At 36.7% G+C, this 26,658-nt stretch overlaps 3 protein-coding genes across 7 annotated transcripts; 2 read left to right on the forward strand and 1 right to left on the reverse strand.

Annotated features, from left to right (window-relative positions):
* The first annotated feature begins 849 nt into the window (after positions 1–849).
* Positions 850–11,358, forward strand: LOC127432713 (hormonally up-regulated neu tumor-associated kinase homolog A-like). The gene is made up of 9 exons (XM_051684074.1): positions 850–1,529; positions 4,325–4,617; positions 4,940–4,995; positions 5,383–5,518; positions 5,626–5,753; positions 7,467–7,593; positions 7,690–7,858; positions 8,119–8,272; positions 9,355–11,358. The coding sequence occupies exons 1-9, from the start codon at positions 1,290–1,292 to the stop codon at positions 10,029–10,031; spliced, it is 1,980 nt and encodes a 659-aa protein (XP_051540034.1). The 5' UTR covers positions 850–1,289; the 3' UTR covers positions 10,032–11,358.
* A 6,410-nt stretch (positions 11,359–17,768) lies between these two features.
* On the reverse strand, positions 17,769–21,747 carry mis18a (MIS18 kinetochore protein A). Its single transcript, XM_051684368.1, has 5 exons — positions 21,384–21,747; positions 20,961–21,027; positions 20,741–20,863; positions 20,239–20,341; positions 17,769–18,333 (listed from the first exon to the last, which is right to left on the reverse strand). Exons 1-5 carry the CDS (start codon positions 21,607–21,609, stop codon positions 18,256–18,258), a joined length of 597 nt encoding a protein of 198 aa, XP_051540328.1. The 5' UTR covers positions 21,610–21,747; the 3' UTR covers positions 17,769–18,255.
* Positions 21,748–22,106: 359 nt separating this feature from the next.
* Positions 22,107–26,592, forward strand: LOC127432870 (protein eva-1 homolog C-like). 5 transcript variants are annotated; one of them, XM_051684363.1, is made up of 8 exons: positions 22,108–22,609; positions 23,091–23,287; positions 23,529–23,652; positions 23,737–23,889; positions 23,990–24,133; positions 24,667–24,744; positions 24,840–24,926; positions 25,838–26,592. In XM_051684363.1, exons 1-8 carry the CDS (start codon positions 22,495–22,497, stop codon positions 26,263–26,265), a joined length of 1,326 nt encoding a protein of 441 aa, XP_051540323.1. In that variant the 5' UTR covers positions 22,108–22,494; the 3' UTR covers positions 26,266–26,592. The 5 variants fall into 5 exon arrangements, with proteins under 5 accessions (XP_051540326.1, XP_051540323.1, XP_051540325.1 ...); XM_051684365.1 differs by having other exon boundaries at positions 25,907–26,592; XM_051684364.1 differs by having other exon boundaries at positions 23,740–23,889.
* Positions 26,593–26,658: the final 66 nt, after the last annotated feature.

A 26,658-nucleotide genomic window follows, 5' to 3' on the forward strand; every position in this document is an offset into this window, starting at 1 on the left:
GACGGCACCATAGACCTATACGCCCTAATTTCTTTACACAGCGCATGTCTCCCGACTGCATTGTAATGTAAACAAATTGCCGGCTAGTCGGGGTGTGGTGACGTAATAGATATTGTGTATTACAAAAAAAAACAAAAAAAAACAAAAACAAAAAAAAAAATTCCAACCTTCCATTGTTTTGAAGGTGTTAATCATGTCAGACTAGCCATGAATGAGATTTGATGAACGAATAGGTTGAGTGCAGTGTATGGGTTTTATTTATTTTATGAAAATGTAAAATAATAATAAAATAAAAACGCTGATAATTATAGTATTATTTTGCAGGATATATAACATGTTTGTTTCATGAATTATATTAATATTGACATTTAATTAAATTACACTAGCAGTACCCAAAATAATAATTGTATCGAGATACACTCATTTTTCTCATTTGTATCTAATGCGATTAATCAGCCCGTCGCTTTTTTTTTTTTTTTTTTTTATAAATGTGCTCTCCAACAAATGAATGACATCACTACATAAAACAGACCTGTGCATCACAATGTTGTTTCTTTCAATGTCATCTCATCTGCATGAATAATCAATAGATTATTTTGTGGCGTCCAATAGGTCAGCCAAAAGCGATCTACGCAAACCATCACCGGGGAAAGCTGATAGATATCAAGAATCACGACGAATCTCAGCAACATGCTCTTTGTTGTCTAGAAGGCAAGCATGGGCGAGAGGCGTGGCTAATCATACAACTCGAGCTAGGGCGGAGCCTCTGCCCCCGACACAGCCGTTGATTGGATTAGATTTTAACTCGGTGACTGAGAAGGGATTTTCTAGCAAATAAGAAACGCCCCCACCCCGTGCCGGGAAACAAACTTCAAACAACATATGAGAGAGACTCGACAGACGGAGTCATTTACACGTTCATGTACCGAGAGAAACTGAACGCTTGCGAGGTCCGACTTTATCAAACAGGACTCTTAATGATAAGATCCTTTGACTATTTCTTTCTAGATTAAAATAGAGTGGCTCTATTAAGTGTCCTGCGATTAATACAATAGTTACGTAAAACTATTAAACTCAGTGTTGAATTAGTCGTTTGCGCATTCACTGTCAGCTGAGGCGAACAGGTGGCGCGTGCGTGCGTCGAATTCCGTTACGTCTTTTGAATTAAGTAACAGAAGGGACAGGGATTCAGATGTCCCATTCTCACAGAGCTCTTAATACGCTGGAGAGATCCGTGGTAACTCTAGATTCAGACTGTGGACAACAGGTTTAATTCAACAGGCGCAGGGATGCCCGACGCTGGCACAGACATGGGGCTGGACAACGGCAGAATTTTTGGGATGAAAGCCCCGACTTCTGTAGGCACGGAAAACATCCCTCCCTCATCTCTAGGCAGCGGTCCTCCTGCAGATATCCTGCGAAACTTTTATCACACGAAGAGAGTTGGAAATTACCTGATCGGAAGGAAGTTGGGAGAGGGATCGTTCGCCAAAGTGCGCGAGGGGCTTCACGCGACCACGGGGGAGAAGGTGAGAAGAGACTACTTTTAAAACATAATGTTACCTGACAACTAAATAATGTAAGAAATGGCTGCTTGGTGACATTTACGGCTGGTGTACAACAACCTGTTTTATACATCGCTGAGATGAGGAGGAACATTGTGTGGTCTATTGTCATATTTGAAACTCTGAATTATAATAAGTAAACAATTGGCATAAATCAAGTCTAAATTGATTTGGCCAAATGCAGCCGAGGCCACAGACTTAAATACTCTATTGTACTTGTTATTTTCTAACCTTTACCTTTATAATAACAGGCTGTACAGTAACAATGTTGATTTGAAGTTGAAAAGACCAATGAAAATTCAGTCTGTTGCATATATCACTGTCTAAATATGACAATGGCGAGGTCCATTTTCATATTTGATAGCTTAATTATATACATAATTGAAATCTGTATTGATTTTACCAAATCCAGCCAGAGACCATAGACTTCAGTACTCTTTTGTATTTGTTATGCACTGAAAGTATAGTCTCTTCCCTTTCCATCAACAGGCTGCAACTCAGTCCAAATGAGTGAAATATTTATTATCAATGTTAAGTTGAAGTTGAAAATAACAGAGAAACGTTTGGTAAAACATGTTCAAATATTAATATTAAAGGACTTTATTATATTTTATTATATAATATATACATATACATACATACAGTATATATACTATATATACAGTGTGTGTATATATTATATTTATATATATATATATATATATATTAAATAACAGGGTCCTGAAAATATATATATGTGTATATATTTTACACACACATATATATATATATTACACACATACAGTATATATACTATATACACATTCATAGATATGTACAGAGAGAAATAGAGAAATACACATACTGCTATGTTGATCAGAACTGCACCCAAGAATTTCACACACCATTGCACTTGTGTATATGGCTGTGTGCCAATAAAGTGATTTGATTTGATTTGATACGATAGTTTGTTTTGGTGGCTGCTAAGAAAAGCAGCATCCTCTGATCACATAAATTAAAGTGTTTCTCACTGGTCTCATACTCCCCTGTAAATCACACATAGATTAAATTAGGTAACTGAGTCAATCCTTGAGCCTGTTTACATTCAGGTGTCTGTATTAATCTCCGATTACCCCAGAGAAAGCGCTTGCAGCTTTTCACAATTAAATATTTCTTCATTAAATTGTTTTTTTATTGCTAGATGACAGCAGATCATCTATACTTGATATGTGCTTTACTTAGTTAAAAGTAGTGTAGTGTTTTTTTTTTTTTTTTAAATAATAAAAAAAATAATATAATATAATATAATACAATACAGTAAAATGATTTGTGTGTTTTTTGTAAATGACTCTTTCTCTGTCAGCTATTGGGGCGTGATTTTCTTTATTACTGTCCACTATCTTCCTTTTGTCTAACGTCCTATTGGGCACAATCTATTTGCATATTTAAAAAACAAGTTGCTTGGACTTTGAAAGGGTGACCTGAAATTCCTTCTTAGCATATCAGGGATTTGTTCAGCCTCTTTGCCCCTTTCACTGTTGCTGTGGGAAGGAGAAGAGGTCTTTCCCGGGCAATGATGCAAACGCTAGCAATCACAAAGAAAAGCAAGGCTGCCTCGTGCTTCTCTCATCTCCTGCTACACTCTGGCTCTTTGACATCACCTAGAAAAAACAGTTAGGGTGGGGCGGGGCTCATGGTCAGTGGGTGAAAGCACATGCTTCCCCAAGTATGTTGTGGCATATCTAACCCACTTTCACCCTTTGTCTGCCTGTAAGAGAAAAACAACACATTAGTCTGAAGCTCTGGGGGTCCCCATCCCCCCTTAACCATCGACCAGCAATCGCCCTCATCAACAATGCTGCCGAAACACGACGGTTAAGAACCAGTATTGTTGGATTAGCATTTCAGGTTTTTTTGGGGGTATTCGCCACTGGAGGTGATTCAGCCCCCTTTCGCGGTACCTCCTTCAACGTGTGCCTTTTGTTGGAGTAATTGATCTAATTATCTGCTGAATTGGCCATGTTTGACCGGTTTGCTCGACATTGTCTTTTTGTGCTCGATGATTTGTGGTAGCATGGCAGTTCACCCCTTGAACCCTCCTCAGGTCATGCTGTGCGGACACTGTGATCAAGGGTGGAACAAATAGCACCAGGCTTTTGTTACAGCATACACAAAGACTTTACATTCAAACAAAGAAACCTTGTTTAATAAATGTACCAACCACCACCTTAATTTTAAATAGCACAATAAAATGATTCATTAATTAACCATAAATTAGCTTATTACCATATAAATATATGGAATATAAAAAGTGTACCTTGTGTCTGTGAACATGTGTTGTTTGGAAGGGACAGAGCTGTGTTTGAGTGTTTATACAGCATTAGTGGTTTACGGAATCTTGGTGACAAATGGGTGACATTAACAAACCATTTGGAGGCTATTTCTTTAACTGGAGATTTTTGAACCTCAGTCATTTGTCCGTACCCCTCCCCCACAATCTCCTTCATTGGATCTCATGGCCATCCTATCTTGGAGACATGGGACGTCATGGGGAAAGCAAATGTGTGAGTCCAGTCTGGCTTAATGTGGCCCCACCTCACCTCTTCAGGGCTGTTCGAAAAGTTTGTTGTTCACACTGACTAAATTTCAGATATACAACCTCAAATTTCATTCATTCTCCTTTACAAGGAGACCACTAAGCACTCCTGTCATGTCTGAAAGCTTGACTTTGTTCCGATGCACTCAGTCCCCTAAATCTATCTCTCCTTGTCTTTTCCTAGGTGGCGGTAAAAGTGATTGATAAGAGGAAGGCCAAAAAGGACTCTTACGTCACAAAGAACTTGCGTCGTGAAGGACAGATCCAGCAAATGATCCGTCACCCAAATATAACCCAACTGCTGGACATCCTTGAGACGAAAAACAGCTACTACCTCGTCATGGAGCTCTGCCCTGGTGGAAACCTAATGAACCACATTTATGAAATGAAAAGACTGGATGAGAGAGAAGCACAGAAATACGTACGCCATCTAGTCATGGCAGTGGAGCACCTACACAGGGCAGGAGTTGTTCACAGGTGGGAAATGAAGTTGTATAACCCCGCTGGATTCGATGTCATCAATAGAGAGCTTTATCTGAGTTCACTGAGATTTTCATGTAAATGCGAGCTCCCAAAGGAACAAACAATATTGAATTCATTTTGTATGCCATAAGAACTAAGATGCCATATGTAGATGATTTATATACGATTAGATTACCTATTGCATAGCACAATGATCTGTAAAACGTTCCCATGTGGCCCATGGTATAAAAGCAATAATCTGTGTATATGAATTGAGATGCAAGGACTATTGTGACTATTTAGATTATTCATATATTTCTCTTTCTATTTTACACAGAGACTTGAAGATTGAAAATCTTCTCTTGGATGAACAGGACAACATAAAGCTGATCGGTAAGCATCGTAATCAGTCTACAGTATGCAAGGCTTTTAAATTGAAATGCTCCTGACAGGCCTATTCAAAGAACAACATGAAGTCACATTGAGTCCTTATAGCCTCAGTGAAGTTACATATAAATGTTCTCTTCGAGCATGTGGTGAGGATTGATAAAGCAATCAGTATCTCATTTAAACCAAGCAACCTGACACTTCTTTGTGAGGTGGCCGTCAAAGGCATTGCTTTTATTTAGCAGCTGTGTGTGACAGACGGGTTAGCGTTGGACAACCATAAACCATTTTGCACCTCTCTCGGTGGGAAAGTATTTAAAGTCAATCCCTCTATTCAGTAGTGCACACAACAACCATTATCTTATCTTAACCTCTCTCTGTTACCCTCTCCAGATTTTGGGCTGAGTAACTGTGCTGGAATTCTAGGATACACTGATCCCTTCAGCACACAGTGTGGCAGCCCGGCATACGCCGCTCCTGAGCTTCTTTCAAGGAAGAAGTACGGTCCCAAAGTGGATGTCTGGTCAATGTAAGTTTGCATAACTTGTAGTCCCTTCTAAGCCTTTGTTTTGTTATAATGAAATTATTTCAAAATCATGAGCTTTTCATTCATTAGCTTTGTGTTTTTTGTTGTAGAGGAGTCAACATGTACGCCATGCTCACTGGTACCCTACCATTCACCGTGGAGCCATTTAGTCTGAAAGCCCTGCATCAGAGAATGGTGGACAAAGATATGAACCCTCTACCTCCATCTATCTCATCAGGTATTAACAGAACCATATCACACTATGAGATTTGTAAAAGATCTTTGTAATAAGACTGGTGTCTCTGCAGAACAAAAATGGGCATTTCCCAATGAGTGGGTGTTTTCAAACAGGGATGGGTGTTTTTCAAAAGCTTTACTTGATTTGCCTAATACATAGAGATTCCCTACTTTCATTGGATAGTTAAAAAACACCCATCCCGGTTTGAAAATGCCCACTGATTGCGAAACACATGTTTTTGTTCTGCAGAGACCTATACTTCTTCATGACTGCAAGGGTCAAGAACAATCAACAATAAAAGCAATTTGTAAATGCCAAAATTAAGCCTTAGTCCTTCTGCCAATTACGTTCTAATAGGCAGCATGCTCCAACATCAATGCCATCTTTGTCTCAAATGGGGTCTGAAGCTAAATTGAAAGCATTGTGAGGGTCTTGTGCCCACTGTGTTTGAAATCTCTGGATATGAAATCTAAATCTAATAAAACAGTCCTCAGGAGACTAATGGTATAATGATCCACTTTTATAACCTCTATTACGCTATTTGCATAGCTGCAGTGGTTTTTCAGTCAAATGAAACCTGTATTCCATGGAAGACTATGTCCAGGTGCCAATATGTGTCCAAAATTGTTTCTATCATATGGAAAGATGTTTGTGAGAGTATAAAAAGTGAAGTTTTATCAAATTATAAATCGTATAACACAACTCATCATTATGGCGTTTACTACTGTGGTTACACCACATAGATTGTAACCATTGTGTGATGATGCTTCAACATACAAATTTGACTTAAATACTTTATTTATGTATTTGTAATTACAACAAGCAATGAGCAGACTGCAAAAACTCATACACAACATTTTCTGTTGAATAGCTGTTTGCTCATAAACAGTTTACTGCAAGCATGCCAGAAAAGTGGCAACTTGTTTTTTTTAAACACAGTAGTATTTTAAGCTAGGATTTTCTTTGTTCTGATTTCATCACCATTTTTGTAATTTTCTACAGTGTTTACTCTTTCAATGGGCATAAAGATGCAAGCAGAATTCCAGATAAATATGTAGGAATTAATTTGGTCAACATTCTGTTTAATCCCAATCTCCAAGCCTTTTTCCATGACATGTACGTGACCAAGCTCAATAATGGATGATTTACATCCCCATCTAAATCATAGTCATGATATGTCATCACAGAATGATACTGCGTTGAAATGAGATTAGCCCCATTATATAATGCAAGTATTTATTGTCTCAAGGACGTAGAGCTATTCACTCATCCCTTGACTTATGCAAGAGGTAGGAGAGAGGCCAATGGTTGGTCAACTGGACTCATCTGATCATGTCATGGTGTTTTTCTCCTATTAAATAGTGTAGCACCAAAAGAAAATGAGGCAGTCTTGTTTTCCTGCAGTAAAGTGGTCTAAATCAGCAGTACTTTTGATTTTGATTTTGCTTTTTAAAGCAGATAAAAGTAGAACACCCTCATGTTCCAAACCTGTAGGGCTTTCTTCCTTCCGTGGAACACAAAAGATGTTTATCCTCATTCACTTTCATTGTATTTAAAAAAACATTTCCCCATGCAATAAAAGTGAATGATTACTAAAGCTAAACATCTTATGTGTTCCACAGAAGCGAGAGAGTCATAAGGGTTTGGAACAGTATGAGGATGAGTAAATAATGACAGAATTTTCATTTTTGGGTGAATGTCTTTTGTTCACAGCTGCTGTCAGTCTGTTAAAGAGACTTTTAGAGCCCGACCCTGATAAGAGACCCAACATCCACCAAGTGATGGCTGATTCATGGCTGCAGTTGGGCAACCCTCACACTGGAGTCCCTTACTTGAATAGGTCAGTCTAATTTTCATGTAGACCAAAGCCAAGCTTTAATTTTGTCTGTTCTTTTGGCTAATAATGGGCCTAAAATGTCTTTTTTTTAACTCTCAGGATCCACATTGAGGAGATCAACCATACGGTCCTGCTACACATGACTGAGCGAATGGGCTACAAGCACAGCGAGGTGCTTAGTGCAGTGCTCACAAACAAAGCTTGTCACACACTGGCTGTTTACTTCCTCCTCAACAACAAGATGAAGAGACTCTCGAAGGAGTATAGGGTATGTTTTAGGGGTCAGGGGCGCTATCTGTATATGTACCAATTGGCACCTGCCATACAAATGTTAAATTATTTCTAAATAATCTTATCCAGTATTCTTTAACAACTGGAAATGTCATTGGAATTCATTAGACAAAATGTGTGGAAACCACTGACATCCTACATACAGTAGAAGCGCTTCAGTTATGTTCTTGGGACTTTAGATGTGTTTACTGTAACAGATTAGCGTGTGAAGATTAACTCACTTTCAAACTCTCACAGGAGAAACAGTACAGTATGGAGAAGGAGAAAAAGAGTGAACTCTTTCAGACCCAATGGAGGAAGCACATTGAGAAGATCACGATTCCACCCAAGCAGACACCTGTCTATCTTGCTGTGAGCAAAGGCCCTACCAAAGAGAAGAAACACAAAACAGGTGAGCATGTGAGGTTTGTTGTACTAAAAACAACACGGGCATATATTTAGCCAAACCGGCTGGGTTAATATGTGATCTCAGCCACGATTACATGTTCAGAACATGAAGACTGTTACCTGTCATAGAACATAGTAGAAATTAATAGAAGAAATTCAGCTGTTTTTTTATTATTATTGCTCTGTGTTTAAGGCAGCTTTTAGATAATTGCTGTCACCTGAGGGATCATTCCAAAACTGTCATGCCAGATGGGTTGACAATGATTCAAAAAGTGACAAATGAAAACCCTCCAGGTCTGTTCGGGTTATCACGTAAAAAGATTACACATGTTCAAGATCAATGAAAAATGTACTTATTCCACACTTCTATTCTATTTTGCTTTCTGTTTACCAAGGCATACCACAATACAAGTATTTAGGTCTGCAGATACATGATAGTTCCTTAAACTCACAATAACATGTGGAACAGTTTTCTTTAGAAGGCCAAAATCATCTCATGCATGTCCACTTCTGTTTGCCTGTGTAATGGGTGGTACAAAGGGTTAAGCCTTTAAAAATGCTGGCACATCTTTATTAAACAAATAACAAAAGCTTCTGTCTATAGCCAGACAAGGAGTGCCTCTCTTTAAACGGATGTTCCTGAGAACTGAGGGCGAACAGGGCCTATTTTATTAATTTGGCTTTATGAAGTTAAGCAACTTTGTGTAGTCCCTAAACAAGACCAACATTTCTAACATTAACTCCTCCTAGAGCGTTTAAGCATCCACATACTTGCATCCACCAAACTCAGCAGACTGAGCTTCAGACTGTTCTGGAATAGTGTGCTTTGTCTTTTTACCCCTTCGTACAGCTGATCTTGCTGTCAGTTAGTTGTCTTACTGTAATGTCTGTATAACCATTAAACTTCAAACTTTTAAAACTATTTTAAACATTCAAACTAGTCTTTATCAAGTCAACATCAACATTTGTCTTGACAAACTTTACCTATCAAGTTCATATTGTTATCTTACAGTATATCATATGAGTCATTGTGATTACAAATAAAGAGATCTGTTTTGAATTAAACTCTTCCTTTGTCTCTTTCAGGTCTTCTAAAAGCTGTGACCGGGGGTCTTAAAGATGTTTACTCCGGACGTGGTGGTTGTATCACCTCCTCCTCTCTGGAATACCTGGAGATCCACCCCCTGTTTCCAAACACTCCACAACAAGCCCGTCATCAGCCCGAGACCCAGCCACCCCAGAAAGACGGCTCCAAAGATTCCCCAAAAGTTGTCAACATCCCTGCTCGTCCACCTTCATCCCTTGGTGCCCATTCTTGGGCTTCTGCAAGCAAGGAACTAACCAAAGAAGCTCCTCCATCTCCATGGTACAAGCTGACCAATGGTGCACTCTCTCCCCCACGACATGTGTCGGCCTTCCAGCCCGATAGCTCATACTTGAAGAAGGCCACGATCCCCAGTCCGCCTGTTCTTATTGTCAAACCCCAGCCCAAGAAAAGTCCTTCCACTACAGACTGGCCAAGCTCCTCAGATTCCAGCAGCAGTCCACCCAGCAGTGGGGGTAGCGAGGAGCCCGACAGCCCTCAGCACCGGAGCAAGTTCCCTTCTATGGGCATTGGGCAGATTTTAAAGAAGAAGGTGCCACCTTTCAGCTTCCCATTGCCACCCTTCAGGCCAGAGCCTGCGGTGGAGGTGGAGTCTCCAACTCCGTACCATATGCAAACTCTGCTCTGCGCCTCAGGGGCTCTCAAAACCCTGTGCTGATGATGAGACTTTATGGCCTCGTCATACTTGCTGAACTTTTAGAAAATGTTATGTCAGATGAATGCAGTAATATTATCTCACCAACAATGCTCACAGTTTGGACAGTTGGGCTTCCAACGTGACATGGAAACCGGATTTATTGTCAACCCCGCAGGGAGTTATTTGTTGTAAATGTGCACGCATACCTAGCTGGAGTGAAGGCTTTTAGAGAACATGCTCTGAACACTGACTTTAGCTAACATAGGCAAAGGCAAGTTGACACTTAAAGTCAAATTCACATGCATCAACACGTTCAACACACTTTTAGTTAAGTGACATGTAGCAGCTGAGCCAACTGCTTTTACCACACAAATAAATTTTCTATGAAACAAAGCTGTCACTGCCGACTATAACCACAATAATTTGTACTTGTGTTTAGTATCTCTGGGTTTGTGTACAGAAATACAACAAAGACTGTTAAGGAATGGTTGGAGGGTTTTATGAAAATGTGCTTATTTCAGCAAATAATATTAATTATTTGTCACTTTTTTCAACCTCAAATTGTAATGAAACTCAGGTCAACGACACTGAACTCTAAAGATTTTTTTTTTCTCCTATATCCTAACTTTGAACCTGTGGTGAAATATGGTCAATATTTCATTGGAAGACAACATTCCTCTTTCTTCCCCTAAGGGATTGCTGGCATTTTGTATAGCCTTAACTACCTTGCATTAAGCCTTTAGGCTGAAAGCTTTTTCAGTAGTATGAGTTGATAATGTTTAGTGCTCAAGATTCATTTTACCTGCAAAGCATCATGTTGAGTGAAATAATGGTTTGTGCAATAGTATGTACATATATTAGATGGCTGAACTGGTTATGACCAGGGTGGTGTTTTTCTCCATTGAACGAGAGAGAGATTTGACTATAGTCTGTACATGCAAGTGTCTTTCATTATGTGTTTTCAACCTTGAGTCATAATGTCATTTCACATTACACTAGATTTACAAAGCAGTATGTCCTGTTTCACATTCTTCAAGTGCACAGAAGACTATGAGCTGTGAGAAAATGAACATTTTCTGTTTTAAACACATTTGCATGCACTCTGCAATTTTGAAAAAAATGTGATGTCAGTTTTTGGTGACATGTCTTTGTACTTTTGTTATGGTTGATGAATTTTTGTAGGTTTTTGTATTGATTTGCTTTTGCCAAGTTAAAGGAGCTTTTTATCCTGTAAAAAAGATTTAAAATATTTATATTCAAAGATTATTTGTGTTCTGAATTTTCTATTTTGACACAGCATGTGTTACCTTTTAGCACAAACAAATAAATGCACAATAAGTAAATGCAGATTTTCTGTGTTGAATTTTTGTAATTATTATTTTTTTTCATAATTAATAGCTGTGGATTAAAGGAATGTTCCGGGTTTAATACAAGTTAAGCTCAATCAACGGCATTTGTGGCACATCGATTACCCCAAAAAATAATTCCAACTCATCCCTCTTTTTTCGCTCATCCCTTTTTCTTCTTAAAAAAATCAGAAATTGAGGTTACAGTAAGGCACTTAAAATGGAAGTAAATGGGACCAATTTTTGGAGGGTTTATAGGCACAAATGTGAACCTTATATTTTATAAAAGCACTTACATGAAATCTACTGTTAAAACCTGTGTAATTTTTGAGCTGTAAAGTTGTTTAAATCATCATTTTTGCAGCTGACTACTTAATTACTGTGATTACAGGTTTTGTGGTGTTATGTTGTTATGGCAATGAAGTTGTAGAATTGGATGAAACTTTACACAGAAAAGGTTAGTAAGCAATTTTATCACATTAAAATCATATTAACACCCATATTGTGTACATCTTGTGGCTTTACTATTGAAACTGTAACGTTTATAGCCTGGCTGCATTCACTTCCATTGTAAGTGCCTCACTGCAAGAGATTTTCTTTTTTTTTTTTTTTTTTTTTTAAGAAAAGGTGAGATTAGTTGAAATTATTTTTTGTGGTAATCAACACTGCCACAAATGCTGTCAATCTTCTATTTAACTCTGAATATTACTTTACCATTTCACAATTTTTAGATGGAAATTAAATCAATTTGTCAAAGAATTTAAATTTAACAGTAGATTAATGAGAAACAGGTGACTTGGTGTAACTGTGCACTTTTCCCATGAGAAACCAGCAAAAACCATTAAATGAGTGACAGCTGAAAGACCCTGAGTCAGATAATCCAGTCAGCTGCACACTCACATGCACAACACTCATATTATACCCCCTCTTGGGCCCCCATACAGGAGACAAAGAAGGGGGGTGACCCCAGACGCATACACTCTAGTCCAGATAAATCTGTGCAGCTAAGCTGATAAAAGCAGAAGGACAAAAGAGGCTGTAAAGTATATTAAAACAAAACTCTTTGTTTACAAAGGATGAAAATCCTTTGGCACTCAAGCAGTAAAAACAAGCCATGACAATAGCCCCATGCCTTATCAAAGCATCTAATGCAGAATAATACACAACAACATGGGGTGAGGAAATATTGGCTTATTCTGACTAAGATATACAGTAGAAATGTAGAACAAAATTTGAACCAGATTTCTAATTTAAAACAATCATCCACTTACATACCAAACGTGTTTAGCATATGTAACTGACTTCACAAAAGCACCAAACCAGCCCTTCCAAACAAGTACAATAGCAATACAACGGTACAGTGATGTGTCGGATGGTTATACCGTGGAACTCCAAGGTACTGCAAAGAATACCATGGTATTATCCAGTTAATTTCCAAGTGACTGTAAATGCATCTTTAGAGTTTTTCAATTCAGTACATTAATTTTGATAAAGAGTATATACACATATATATAATTTATATATATAATATAAATTATATATATGTGTGTGTGTATATATAATATATATATATTATAGCATTAATCTTGGTTAATATAATAGACTATACTCAAAGGAGTATTTTTCTATATAAAATATATTTGTATGGTTCTATACAAATTATGCCCAATCGACCACATTTGTGGCTTTACCACAAAAATTAATCTAGACTCTTCACTCCTTTTCTTTAAAAGAAGCAAAAATTGAGGTTACAGTGAGGCACTTACAATGGAAGTTAATGGGGCCAAGGATGGTTTTAAGGCAGAAATGTGAAGCTTATAAAAGTACTTACATTAATTCTTCTGTTAAAACTTGTGTATTAGTTGAGCTTATTAAGTTGTTTAAAGCATAATTCTTATGGTTGTTTCAGGGTTACGTCGTCATGGCAATGAAGTTGTAAAATTGGATATAACTTTACACAAAAGTTTGTAAGTGATTTTATCACACTGAAATCAAATAAACATGCGTTTTGTTTACATCTTGTGGCTCTACTTTTGAAACAATGAGTATTTAAACGTTTATGGATTGGCCCCATTCACTTCCATTGTAAGTGCCTCACTGGATCCCAGATTTTTTGCTTCTTACTCTCTCTCTCTCTCTCTTTTTTTTTTTTTTTTTTTTTTTTTTTTTGAAAGGAGGGACAAGTTAAAATATATATATAATATATATATATTTTTGTGGTAATAAACATTTTGGCACAACTGCTGTCAATAGAGCTTAACTTGAATCGAACTCTGAATATTCCTTTAACATATACAACTTTTCATTTTAACCAAGATTAATATGTGCTTAAAAAGTGTTAGTCATTATTAATTCATGTTATCTAATGTTGTTAACTAATGCTAAAGAATACAACCTTACTGTAACGTGTTACATATTAATTGCCTGTTTTTCCAGACACAAAGAAATTGTTTCTCTGTTTTTCTCATCTGGACGAACCCTTTGAAAACAGGATTAGTCTCAATCAGGGTCTAAACCCGAACAGATTGAGAGACTGAGAGGTCTAAGCACAGCAAGAGGGCCTTTATTTGACTTTAACTCTAATGACGGTCAAAACCATGTAACAAACAGTGATTTGGACACTCTGCCCATGAGGTTGGAGATTTTAAACCAAGACAGATTGGCCTACTAACATACCCTGGTAGGCATTTATGTTGCTTTCAGCGTTGATGAACCTAAAGGTTATTCGTGCTTTTCTTTCTTCCTTACTTTTGCTCAGGTCTTGTCAAGCAGGTTAGTTCCACATTTGTGGAAGCCTAATCAACACTTACTCTTTACAAAAATGAATGTACTGAATTGAAAAACTCTAAAGATGCATTTACAGTCACTTGGAAATTAACTGGATAATACCATGGTATTCTTTGCAGTACCTTGGAGTTCCACGGTATAACCATCCGACACATCACTGTACCGTTGTATTGCTATTGTACTTGTTTGGAAGGGCTGGTTTGGTGCTTTTGTGAAGTCAGTTACATATGCTAAACACGTTTGGTATGTAAGTGGATGATTGTTTTAAATTAGAAATCTGGTTCAAATTTTGTTCTACATTTCTACTGTATATCTTAGTCAGATTAAGCCAATATTTCCTCACCCCATGTTGTTGTGTATTATTCTGCATTAGATGCTTTGACAAGCCATGGGGCTATTGTCATACATACATATATATATATACACACACACACACACTACCAGTCAAAAGTTTTGAAACACTTGACTGAAATGTTTCTCATGATCTTAAAATCTTTTTATCTGAAGGCATATGCTTAAATGTTTGAAATTAGTTTTGCAGACAAAAATATAATTGTGCCACCATATTAATTTATTTCATTATAAAACTAAAATTTAATAAAAAAAAATAAAAATAAAAAGTTTTTGAAATTGATGACTTGGACCAAATAATAAAGAAAAGCAGCCAATAAGTGCCCAACATAGTTGGGAACTCCTTCAATACTGTTTAAAAATCATCCCAGGGTGATACCTCAAGAAGTTGGTTGAGAAAATGTCAAGAGTACATGTCTGCAAATTCTAGGTGAAGGGTGACTACTTTAAAGATGCTAAAATATAACACAGTTGTGATTTATTTTGGATTTTGTTTAGTCACAACATAATTCCCATAGTTCCATTTATGTTATTCCATAGTTTTGATGACTTTACTATTATTCTAAAATGTGAAAGAAAAAATTACAATAAAGAATGAGTGTTTCAAAACTTTTGACCGGTAGTGTGTGTGTGTGTGTGATATATATATATATATATATATATATATATATATATATATATATATATATATAATGTATACACTGTATATACATACATACAGTATATATATATATATATATATATATATATATATATATATATATATATATATATATATATATATATAACATACATACATTATATATATATATATATATATATATATATATATATATATATATATATATATTGTATGTATATATATATATATATAAACATACAGTATATATATATATATATATATATATATATATAAACATACATACAGTATATATATATATATATATATATATATATAAACATACATACAGTATATATATATATATATATATTTATATACTGTATGTTTATATATATATATATATATATATATATATATATATATAAACATACATACAGTATATATATATATATATATATATATATATATATATATATATATATATATATATATATATATATATATATATATATGCCTATATTGTTCATTGTTAGTTCATGATACATAAATCATATAATGTTAAAAAATATAACTTTATTGTAAGCAACTGTACCTCTTAATAAGTGTAATTCAATCTATTATGTAGGTCACGAAAATGTCATACATTTTTTCCACCTGGCTGTGCAGTCCAACCTGAATTTGCATATAAGCGTGAATGGTATGACTGGCAAGCCCTGTTTTAAAGATAGCTGTAATTGGAGGGTTTGTCTCCACGGTCTTTCTTTCGATTTTCCTCGATTGCTTCACGGGGTTATTAGAAAAGAGGTAACCTTTGCTTAATCACACTGTCAACATTATTGATTGCCACCAGACCAGTGCTTTCAGGACAAAGTGTGTGTGTATGTCTGGACATGGATATGGCGGGGGTTAGAACATACTGAAAGTGCAGCGCATCAGCACTTCAGTTCAAGTGAGATGCACTCCGTGATTGCAGCCAGCAAACATTAATCAAAATGACAGCAGATTGCGGAACAGGTGGGAAAAATGTAACAAAAATTAAAATATGGGGGAAACAAAAAATAAGTTAGAATCGGTCATTTAAAACAACAACAACAACAACAACAACACACACACACACACATTGATTGACCACAAAAATTTTACCTTGAATGTACTGTGAGACGCTTTGGATAGCCTTTGCCAAACTAATAATTTGCTACAGACCTGTTTTAACAGTTTCTTCTGAAGAACTCAAACAAAGATTTATAGAAAAATATCTCAGCTCTGCTGGTCCATACAATGCAAATAACTGGAGACTAAAACTTTGAAGCTCCAAAAAACACTTTAAGACTGCATAAAATTAATCCATAATACTCCAGCGGTTTAATCCATGTTTTCTGAAGCGATCAAATGGGTTTTGGGTGAGAACGGACCAAAATAGAACACCTTTATCACTGTATATTTTGCCATTGCAGTCTCTAGGCACGATCGTGGTTTCAAGCTCTATTGCACTTCCTAGTGCTGACGCATGCACAAAGCACTAGATACTGCTAGAAAGTGTAACTGAGCTTGAAATCATGATCGCCAAGGAGACTGCTGATGTCAAGATTAGTAGTGAAAAATGAGTTACATTTTGGGCTGTTCTCACCCAAAATCAATTGGATTGCTTCAGAATTAAACCGCTGGAGTCTTTTGGATTACTTTTATGCTGTCTTTTACTGCTTTTGAAGCTTCAAAGTTCTGGTCACCATTCACTTGCATTGTATGGACCTACAGAGCTGAGATATTCTTCTAAAAATCTTTGTTTGTGTTCTGCAGAAGAAAGAAAGTCATACACATCTGGGACGGCATGAGGGTGATGTAAATGATGAGAGAATTTTCATTTTTGGGTGAACTATCCCTTTAACCTGACACGACGTCATACGTCTTTACACAGGAAAATAACTGAAAAACAGCACGTACGAACGCAAAAACGGGTTTGATGTGAACGGCCCCTAATTGTGACAAGTATTGGCACCCGCAGAGTGATGTGTCCCTCTACTGGACATAACCGGCAAACATGTTGCAAAATATCATGCGTTTTCCCCGCTTGTTCCTATTTTTAACTCTTCTGGGTTACAGAGGGAGAATAGAGGAGGAGTTCAAAGACAGAAGAATGAAAAAGCCTCCTCTGGCGCGTGAGGTGAAAGATGGAGAACCCACCCCCTCCGACAAGACAACGTCATCAGATTGGCAGGCCGGCGCGAGAGCTGGCTGGGCGGCCGGCAAATAAGGAAAGGACGGATACGATGGCAACAGGCGCTGGCGAAGGCATGTGCGCTGTTTCCATGGCAGCGTGGCTCAGATACAGCGGTCTGGTTGGTCCGCGGCGAGCTGTTGTTATGCTACCGCATCATTCAGGATTGGGGGTGAGCGCAGTCAGCTTCAGGGGTCTCTAGGAATCTTTTCCCGCCTCCTGGCGGAGAGTGTTGCTAGGCACATTAGACAGGAACTGTAAACAAAAAAAATCGCTTGAGCCACCCTCCCCCCTGCACCACATGCAACATCCACTTGTTATTGAACCAGTTCTGAGAGGGATGGGCGTGGATATTTTGATGCAAAAGATGAAACATCAAAAACAAACATGTGGAAGAAAAACATACACAACAACACGTGTGCAGTTTATTTATAATGCATGTTCACCATGTGTATCCATATTTTATTTAAAGACGATATATGTAAATCCAGCGTCACATATGACAGAAACACAGGGATCTATGCAAAACATAAGATATTATAAACACATGGGGAAATTTAACTGCACTTCTAATATGTCTGATATCTGGTATTGCTGTTTAACATACAGTTCAACCTTTAAAGACAAATACAATATTCTGTTGCATCATCCAATATCCAGTACATAAACTGTACAGGCCAAAACCAGTCACATTTATCTCAGCATGTTATATCTGTATGTCATGGAGAAATGGATATAAAGTGGGACATTACAGATATGTGTATGTCACTTGCATGCATCTATACAGTCAATTGATATAAATACACAACACTGCAGACTGATCCAACAAACATTGAGACAAACACCTCTATGTGGTTTCAACACAAAATAGTTAAGAGACAAGACAAGAGACAGTCTTAACATCAGCTTTGAGAACAGCTCACATCATTTTCCCGAACAACACTGGAGGTTATTTTCGATTTCCAGTAGTCTTTGTCCTATTATCACAGCTAGAGATTTTATCTGCAAGGCACACAGGAGAATAGCAGGTCAGTAAGAAAGCAAAGTGCATGTCTGTAAATTTTGGAAAATGGAAAAGAAAAATGCATGATGCCTTATGTACTAGCACCAGAACACCAAGTAAAGAGCAAATTTTGAACACTACTAAAATATTTAATGACATGTAAAGTTGAAGAAAGAGACATTTCATCATCACCCACAAAAAGCCTTCTATTTGGATAAATCTTACCTGAAATTACCATTTAGTAATCACATTTATTTAACAAACATATAGACATGAAAATTTAATTAAAATGTCTGTCTCAAACCTCTAAAACAGGCATAACTGGCAACACCTTTTTGATGAAATTCTTTTACAGTGTTTAATGACTTTTGTTTGCTGAACTCACACCGTAACAAGGACGCCCTCTGCTGTTTACTTTCTTTACATGTCTGTTTTTAATACATTTTTCTCCACCTTTCTTTGTGTTATTATTAGGTTTCTAAAGTTGCATTCAAAGGTTTGTCTTTGTATCCCTGTCATAATGGAAACACAAACACACCAACATTTATTTAATAATTATATAAATATATAATATACACGCACACACACACACATACATATATATACACATACAGTGTTGGGTAAGTTACTCTAAAAAATAATTACTAACTACTAATGACATCATCTACAGTGTAATTATATTACTGTACTAATTACTCTGTCTGAAAAGTAATTGCATTACTTATTACTTATTACTTTCTAAAACTCTTATCAACCTCGACCAGATGAAAAATATAAGGGTAGACAAGAAATTGTTCTTTTAATTCTTTCAAATAAATCATATAAAATCAAATAAATTATTCATGAACTGGCCAAGTAATTTAAGCAGCCTGCATTAAATTAGAAAACATACATTTTATCATTAGACGTTAAATTTCAATTTTAAATTCACTATTGTTTTACATAGAATTGTTCTATAGTCTATACAGTATTTAGCAGAATTACATCAGAAGTAACTGTAATTAAATTACTGAAAAATTAAGAGTAATCCCTTACTTTACTTTTTTCAATGAAAAAGTAATTTAATTACAGTAATTAATTACTTAGTAATGCATTACACCCAACACTGTACATATATATATACACACTGTATATATTTACTGTGTGTGTGTGTGTGTGTGTGTGTGATATATATATATATATATATATATATATATATATATATATATATATATATATATATTCACTTTACCGTTTATTGATGTCTGAACAGTTATATAGAGTATATAGAGAAGACCAGGCCTAGTTGTCACATGGGCAATTGTCACAAAGGCTACATATATCTTAGCAACGATAAGATTTGAAGTGAAAAGTCAAATTGTGCAAATGTGTGTTTTCTCTAGCAGTGGTTTTCTGTGTTGGTTTCAAAATCCTCTTAAATAAGAATGATATTTGTGAGTCCTACCCTCCAAAATAATTTTCTTACTATCCCATTTTTGTTATAGCTCTTAGGTAAACAAGCAAGCATAATTAATCCACACTAGTATGCAGACAAGGGGCAAGTTGTCACAACTTCTAAGTGTCTGTTAAATGAACTTCTTGTTTCTTTGGCAATATCGGTGAAAACTGACAATAGCTATTTTGTAGCCATGACTGTAGCCAAGGTAAGTGGCTATGCAAAAACTGACTTTGAAAAATAAACCTACCCTAATAAATATTTACTTGAGTAAAAAGTGTGACAACTAGCTCCGGTCTCCCCTACATATCAGTTTCCACATAGTCAATGCTGCTACTAATCACTGCACCTGTTGTGCAGATGAAAGAGTTCAGCATTGTAATTAGATTGAGACATTAAGGTTTCCATTGGCTTACTTTACATTCATAGATCAGTAATTAAAATTTATGAGTTAGATGACCTAGTTTACCTCTGTCATTTGCTGCTCAACGATGTCTTGGTATTCCAGGGTCACTGGTCTGTCTTCTCTCTCTAACTCTGGCATCTGCTGGCCTGGACTGCCCACTACATAGCTACAGAAAAAAACAATAATTTATCTCAATGAGATAAATGAGACATGGTAGTTAAAGGTGGAGTAAGCTATTCCTGAGAAAGACTGTAGATATTTGACCTCAACAGCCAAACAACCCCCCCCAAATTCATGCACGCTGGAATAGTGTTGTGTGGATCGGCCCGATCCACATTGTTTGTTTTCCCATTTACAGAGCCAGGGCTGCGTACAAATGGCAGATTTTTTTTTTCAGCACACACACAGAACGGACAGCTAGCGGACCGTGAAGGGATATTCGCAGAATTTGACAAAAGGTGTATTGGATTAAAATGATTTACTCCATCTTTAACATGTATTGAAAACCCCGAAATAAAAAAGAAGAAAAAAAAAGCACAAGCATGTGCAGAACATTCTGCTTTACCTTTCAATATTTGCAACATTAAAGCAGAAAAGGGATCTCTTGTAATCAAACTTTTTTGGGGTTGATGTATACATGATGCCGAGTTCTGAACAACAGCCACGGCAGGTGAGGCTCACAACAAGGCTGCATGTAAGAGACAGATTGAGAAAAAGATCTGATTTCATGTTTTGAAGAAATTCACATTCATGGCTATGCCATTTATAAAAAGCAAATGTCTCACCATCCAAGCTCCTTTCGGGTTCCAGAAACAAAGGGCTCTTTGCCTATGACAACATTGTCACTGATTTCTGTAAACCAAAAAGGTAAAAAATCAAGATTAAACATGCTAAGAAACATTACTGTCACATGTCTTTCATGAAGTACGTCAGGTGTGTTGCATAAATTTTCAATACGTGTTTCTGTTTACAGTGGACATTACAGTGCGTTTTTATTAATATAGAATGCATTTATACCAGTCTAAAATGCATGCAAATCATGAGCTTAAGCTGTATTCATAGCAAATATTTCAAAATGCATTAGAGATTTCGAGACATATAGTCAACAACTGCGCAATGCAATGTCTCCATTTCTGTATGAAAGACATTTCAGAGTTTAAAACGGTATTTTACACATAGGGATAATTAAAACTTAATAAACCATTTACGTTTGAGCATAATTTGGTTCTGCTCGTCATCACTGCCTGCCCAGGACAGAGAGTCACCGATGGGCAGCTTGCATTTGCCGCACATAAACACCGCTGGTCCGTCGCTTTCTCCATCTTCCTCCACTCTGGTACTGCTGTCAACGGCACTCTCGCAAACAGAATATGTTTTATAGCTACAGTCATCCGGTACGTTTATCTTGCCTGCCATTTTCTGCTGCATAAACATATATTCACTTCAGAATATTTGCACGAGACTGGCACAATATTTTCAAACGTACGCGCTCTGTTTCTCTTTTACTGATTTGAATTGAGTGCGGATAACTTGGTCACCACACAGCGCCCCCTGCTGCAATGGAGTATCTGTTTCTCTTCGTCATTCTCAATGTTATCGTCATCAGAGGGCCAAACACATATCCTAAACGGACCAAAAATTAAATAAAATCATAATTGTGTGATAAATGCTGAAAAAGACCCTGTTTTTGATCATAAAAATCTATATGAAGGCTCCAAGGTCCAAATATTTTGCCTTCAAAGAAATGGCCTGTTCATTGACTATATGAAATATTATAAAATATGTAGATGCAGTTTAATCAGATTGCTTAAAATACAGTTGTCTGTGCCTCTTGACTGCACTCCCTATTTGAGGCATACACCCCCACGCCCTGTTCAAATGAGTTATTCCACAACATCCTCCGCTAAAATCACTTTCTGACTGTCAAGAAACCTGCTCTTACGACCTGTCCTCTCACTGTGGACCCTACCATCATCCAAATGGGAGTACATTATGGGATTGTCGCTTGTCTCGGGCACCTCCGACTTGTTGCGCACTTGTTATTCTCTCATAGGCTGAAACACAGTGACCGCGTCGCTTTGAAATATCGCATTTTGCCTTCTGAGTCTATTTAAATCAAGGGAAACCCCATTTCGAGGAGTTAGTTTTCTTATTTTTTGTTCTGAAAAGACTGGAATGTTAAAGTCGCGGACGGACAATACTTTAGCCGAATGAAATTCCCTGGAAGGCGAGACAAACGGCAATTTCTTGACAGCGTTTCTCCAGCACGCGCTTGAGTGCACGCGGCTTTTGATGCAGGAATAATTCAAGGATTTGAACATGATCTCAGCGCAGCACTTGATCAGCTGCCGCACACCTGGGCTCTGTGTTCAAATACTTTGTATTGTTCTCTTACTGTGGACCAAAGAATTGCACGGACTTTCGGACTTCTCAAGTGAGTCACTATATACTGATGATCATTATGATGATGGTGTTTAGTAAAACTACATATTTTTTATTTATCTGTAATAGGCTACCCAATAATAATAGTAATAACAATAGTAATAACAATGCATATTAGTATTTTTATTATTACACAAAATATTTGAACAAAGATGTATTGTATAAATAATTCATTATAAAAAATAAAATAATATAAAAATTAAAAAATATGCACTATGTAGTAAAAAAGTTATATAAAATTATAATAATAAAATTTTGTTGAGCATCAGAAGTACGCATATTATTATATTATTATTATTTGTATTATGATTTAAATTATTCTGTATTATTTATACTGAATTATCTTTATTTTTGGACCTTTCTTAGCAAATACTGATATGTGCTTAATTTGATTAATCAGCATGTCATGTAATTAATTCGAGATATATATATAATTTTTTAGATTAACACCACTAATTAATATCATAATTCAGATTATCTGTTTAGGATCATCAGCCATCATTCAGCACAAGCATGTGATGGAGATCTCCTGCTCCTCAGTTGCCCAAGACACTCAACCATAACTATTCAGTCTGCATTTTATGGGCAGAGTGAAGCCCTTACCGGGATTGTGCCAAGAATGAGATGCCAGTGGCGTAATCACAGCTGTTCTGCCACTACAGTGCTGCAGGTGATTAGGCCTGCACTTTGCATTCTGTATAACTGTATTTATTGTGCATGAAAAGTACTTTACTAACTTAATAAAACCATTATAGTAGCCTTTAAATAGTGAATGAGTCCTTCAGAGAAAATAGACTTAAAAGAGCTCAGAAAAGATAATGTGTTCTCCAGAATCGAGACAACACTATTACATTTTCCTTGCCTTTTGTTCAGTGCACAGTCAATGGCTTTTGATTTTCCTTCTCTACTAGAAAGTGCTCTCTGAATGCCAAGGTTATAGAGATTGCCAGCTTCTGGTTAATCATCAAGTTTTTGGCCATAATCCTTGCCCTGAAACCCCCAAATACCTCCATGTATCATACAGGTGTAAACCTAGTAAGTATTTCCTCCTTTGTAGCCTTGATTATTACTTCTCTAGATATTTACTTGTCTACACCAATCAAAGTATTTGTCTTCCAGCAGAGCACAAAAAGAGAGTCACATGTGAGGGAGATCGACTTTTGCTGCACTGCAAGTATCCAAAAGTGCTGAATATCTACTCAGCTGTGTATGGTAGAATAATGGAGGAGGAAGACCTTTGCCCATCAAAGAAGGGAGGACATCCACCCTTTGGTAGGTTGTTGGGTTTATTCATTTTTAACATCATATTGATTGAATTGCATTAGAAACTAAATTAGGCTCAGTCTGATTTGAATTTTCTCTGTTATGGCAGAATGTCTATTCCATGGAGCTGTAGATGTGGTAACAAAAATCTGTTATGGTAAACAGAGGTGTTTCTTTACCATAGATGAGGAGCATTTCAAAGACCCCTGCCCTCCTGGAACAAAAAAGTATCTCACTGTTCACTATGCTTGTGGTATGAACTCTCTCACAACCATCAAAATATTCCTAGAGTGAAACATATCTGAATGTGTTCTTCCTGAAATTGTAATGTAATCCTCTGTGTCAACACAGACAAAGCATGGCATGCCAACTTCAGAGCAGGGCAGATCTCAAATCAGTTTAAAATTAATTGAGTGTGTGGGAAAAGATTAACATGTGCCCTTTGTCTCATCACAGATTGTTGATTTACCCATCTATTTTTGTCCTGTCTCGTTATTTACAATGAAGACAAATGTTCGGGAATAAACTACAGAATGAGTTTGGCATTTTTTGACCTCAGGGGCTTCCTGTAAGACTTCCTATGATTGCTTTGAATGCCAGGCTTTCGTTACAGATTGGAAGGCAAAATCAGGCAGTTCACAGGAAAAATACAGATTACTCATCAGCCTCGTATTGAAAGATCCTGGGAGAGACTATGTTTTGGAGCCAGCTTGGCCTTTGAAATGGAATGTTGGAAGTTGTTAACTGTTTACACACTATGCCTGATTTGGCTTTTTTTCCTAACAGTTCCACCAACTTTACTCAAGGAAGCTGATCCTAACAGTTTCCAAACTACCTCAGTTCCTAACCAGACAACCAAAGCAGGTGACAGTATACCATATAAAGTTCATTTTATATAGTACAACTGTAGTATGGAGTTACCAAGCTATTATAATAAATCTCTGCATTGTTATTCATAGGAAAACATCCAGTTGTCATAAGTTCAAAGTTTCCAGACAGCAGGATTATTTTCAGCAATTCATTAATGGCATATGGCTACATAACAGGTAACTTATGACCCATATTTATTTATTATGACTTGCTATTCATCAGATTCATGCTGTTTAACCAGAGTGGAAATAAATACATATAAACATGACTTGACTTGATTCAATCTTAAGAACTGCATATAAGACATCGAATAACATTTAAAGGAACAGATCACCCCAAAATGCAATTCTCTCATTATTAACTCACCCTCATGCTAACCTAGATGTGTATGACTTTCTTTCTTCTGTTGAACACAAATGAAGATTTTTAGAAGAATTTTACAGCTTAGTAGATCCATACAATGCAACTGAATGGTGACCATAATTTTGAAGCTCCAAAAAGGCAGCATAAAAGTAATTCATGCAACTCTAGTGGTTTATTCCACATTTTCTTAAGTGATCTAATCTAATTTTATGTGAGAACAGACCAAAAAAAAAACCTCCTTTTGTACTATAAATTGTGACATCAGCAGTCTCCTTCGCGATCATGATTTCAAGCTCGATTACACTTCCTTGCGCCATCTAGTGCTCTGCACATGTGTCAAGCACTAGGAAGTGTAATCAAACTTGAAATCATGATCTTGTCTACAGCAATGGCAAGATGCACAGTGGAGAAAAAAAAAAGTTATATTATGGTCTGTTCTCATCCAAAACTGATTAGATTGCTTCTGAAGACATGGATTAAACCACTGGAGTCTTTTGGATTACTTTTATGCTGCCTTTATGTGCTTTTGTAGCTTCAAAGTTTTGGTCACCATTCACTTGCATTGTATGGACCTACAAAGCTGAAATATTCTTCTATAAACCTTCATTTGTGTTCTGTAGAAGAAAATCATACACATCTGAGATGGCATGAGGGTGAGTAAATTATTTTCATCCAATTTTCATTTTTTGGGTGAACTATTCCTTTAAGTGCTTTTCTATTGCAGAGCATCCACAGATGGCAGGCCTACTCTTCACTTCAAGTGTTTGTGTGGGACTTCTCATTGTTCTTGTAGCTGTTTCAACACAGATAACGTGCAGCAGACATTTGAGTGCACCAAGAATGCCCAGTAAGAAGAGTAAATTAACTAAGCTGGAAGAGGATGACCCAATGAATCAAGATAATAATGATGAGGAAGATGACGAGGATGACAAAGGGTCAGAGTCATTGCTGGACAGCTTTAACCTGTCAGAGATCGGCAGGAAGGTGTATTGCTGGGAGGAAGTTTCGTATACCACAGAGGCAGCTGATCTGATGGAGAGAATTGAGCGACGAGAGCTTGTGATTCAGGAGATCAGGATGAATGCATACCTCAATGGGAACACATGCATCCTTCATTCATACATGCCAACTATTAAGCAGAATGTTCAGTGAATGGAGGGACCTTTTTGAATGTTTTCTGTTACCAAAACTATCTGCCTTCTAAAGATTACAATCTCATACAAGGATGGTATCATAGCACATTGAGTAGGCAGTAGAACCAAATGCTTGACGTGCCTGATTTTAAAGACAAGGATGTATCTGTTCAGCTACGTAAAAATAGCTGTTACACCGTACACCAAGTAAAGCCATGTGAAGAGAATGTATTTTATAAATGATTGCTTTGAATAAATAAAATACTGAATAAACTGATAATGGATAAGTTGGACAAATGTATGTAAAATTTAAAGACAGTGCAAATAAAGAAAGCTTGTAAAATCATATTACTCAATTTCACTCAGTTTTTCTCTTCCCGTTCAAAATCACACCTCTTGATACTGTAACCTC

The sequence above is a fragment of the Myxocyprinus asiaticus genome, chromosome 42 (genome assembly GCF_019703515.2).
Source record: "Myxocyprinus asiaticus isolate MX2 ecotype Aquarium Trade chromosome 42, UBuf_Myxa_2, whole genome shotgun sequence".
Classification (NCBI taxonomy): Eukaryota; Metazoa; Chordata; class Actinopteri; order Cypriniformes; family Catostomidae; genus Myxocyprinus; species Myxocyprinus asiaticus.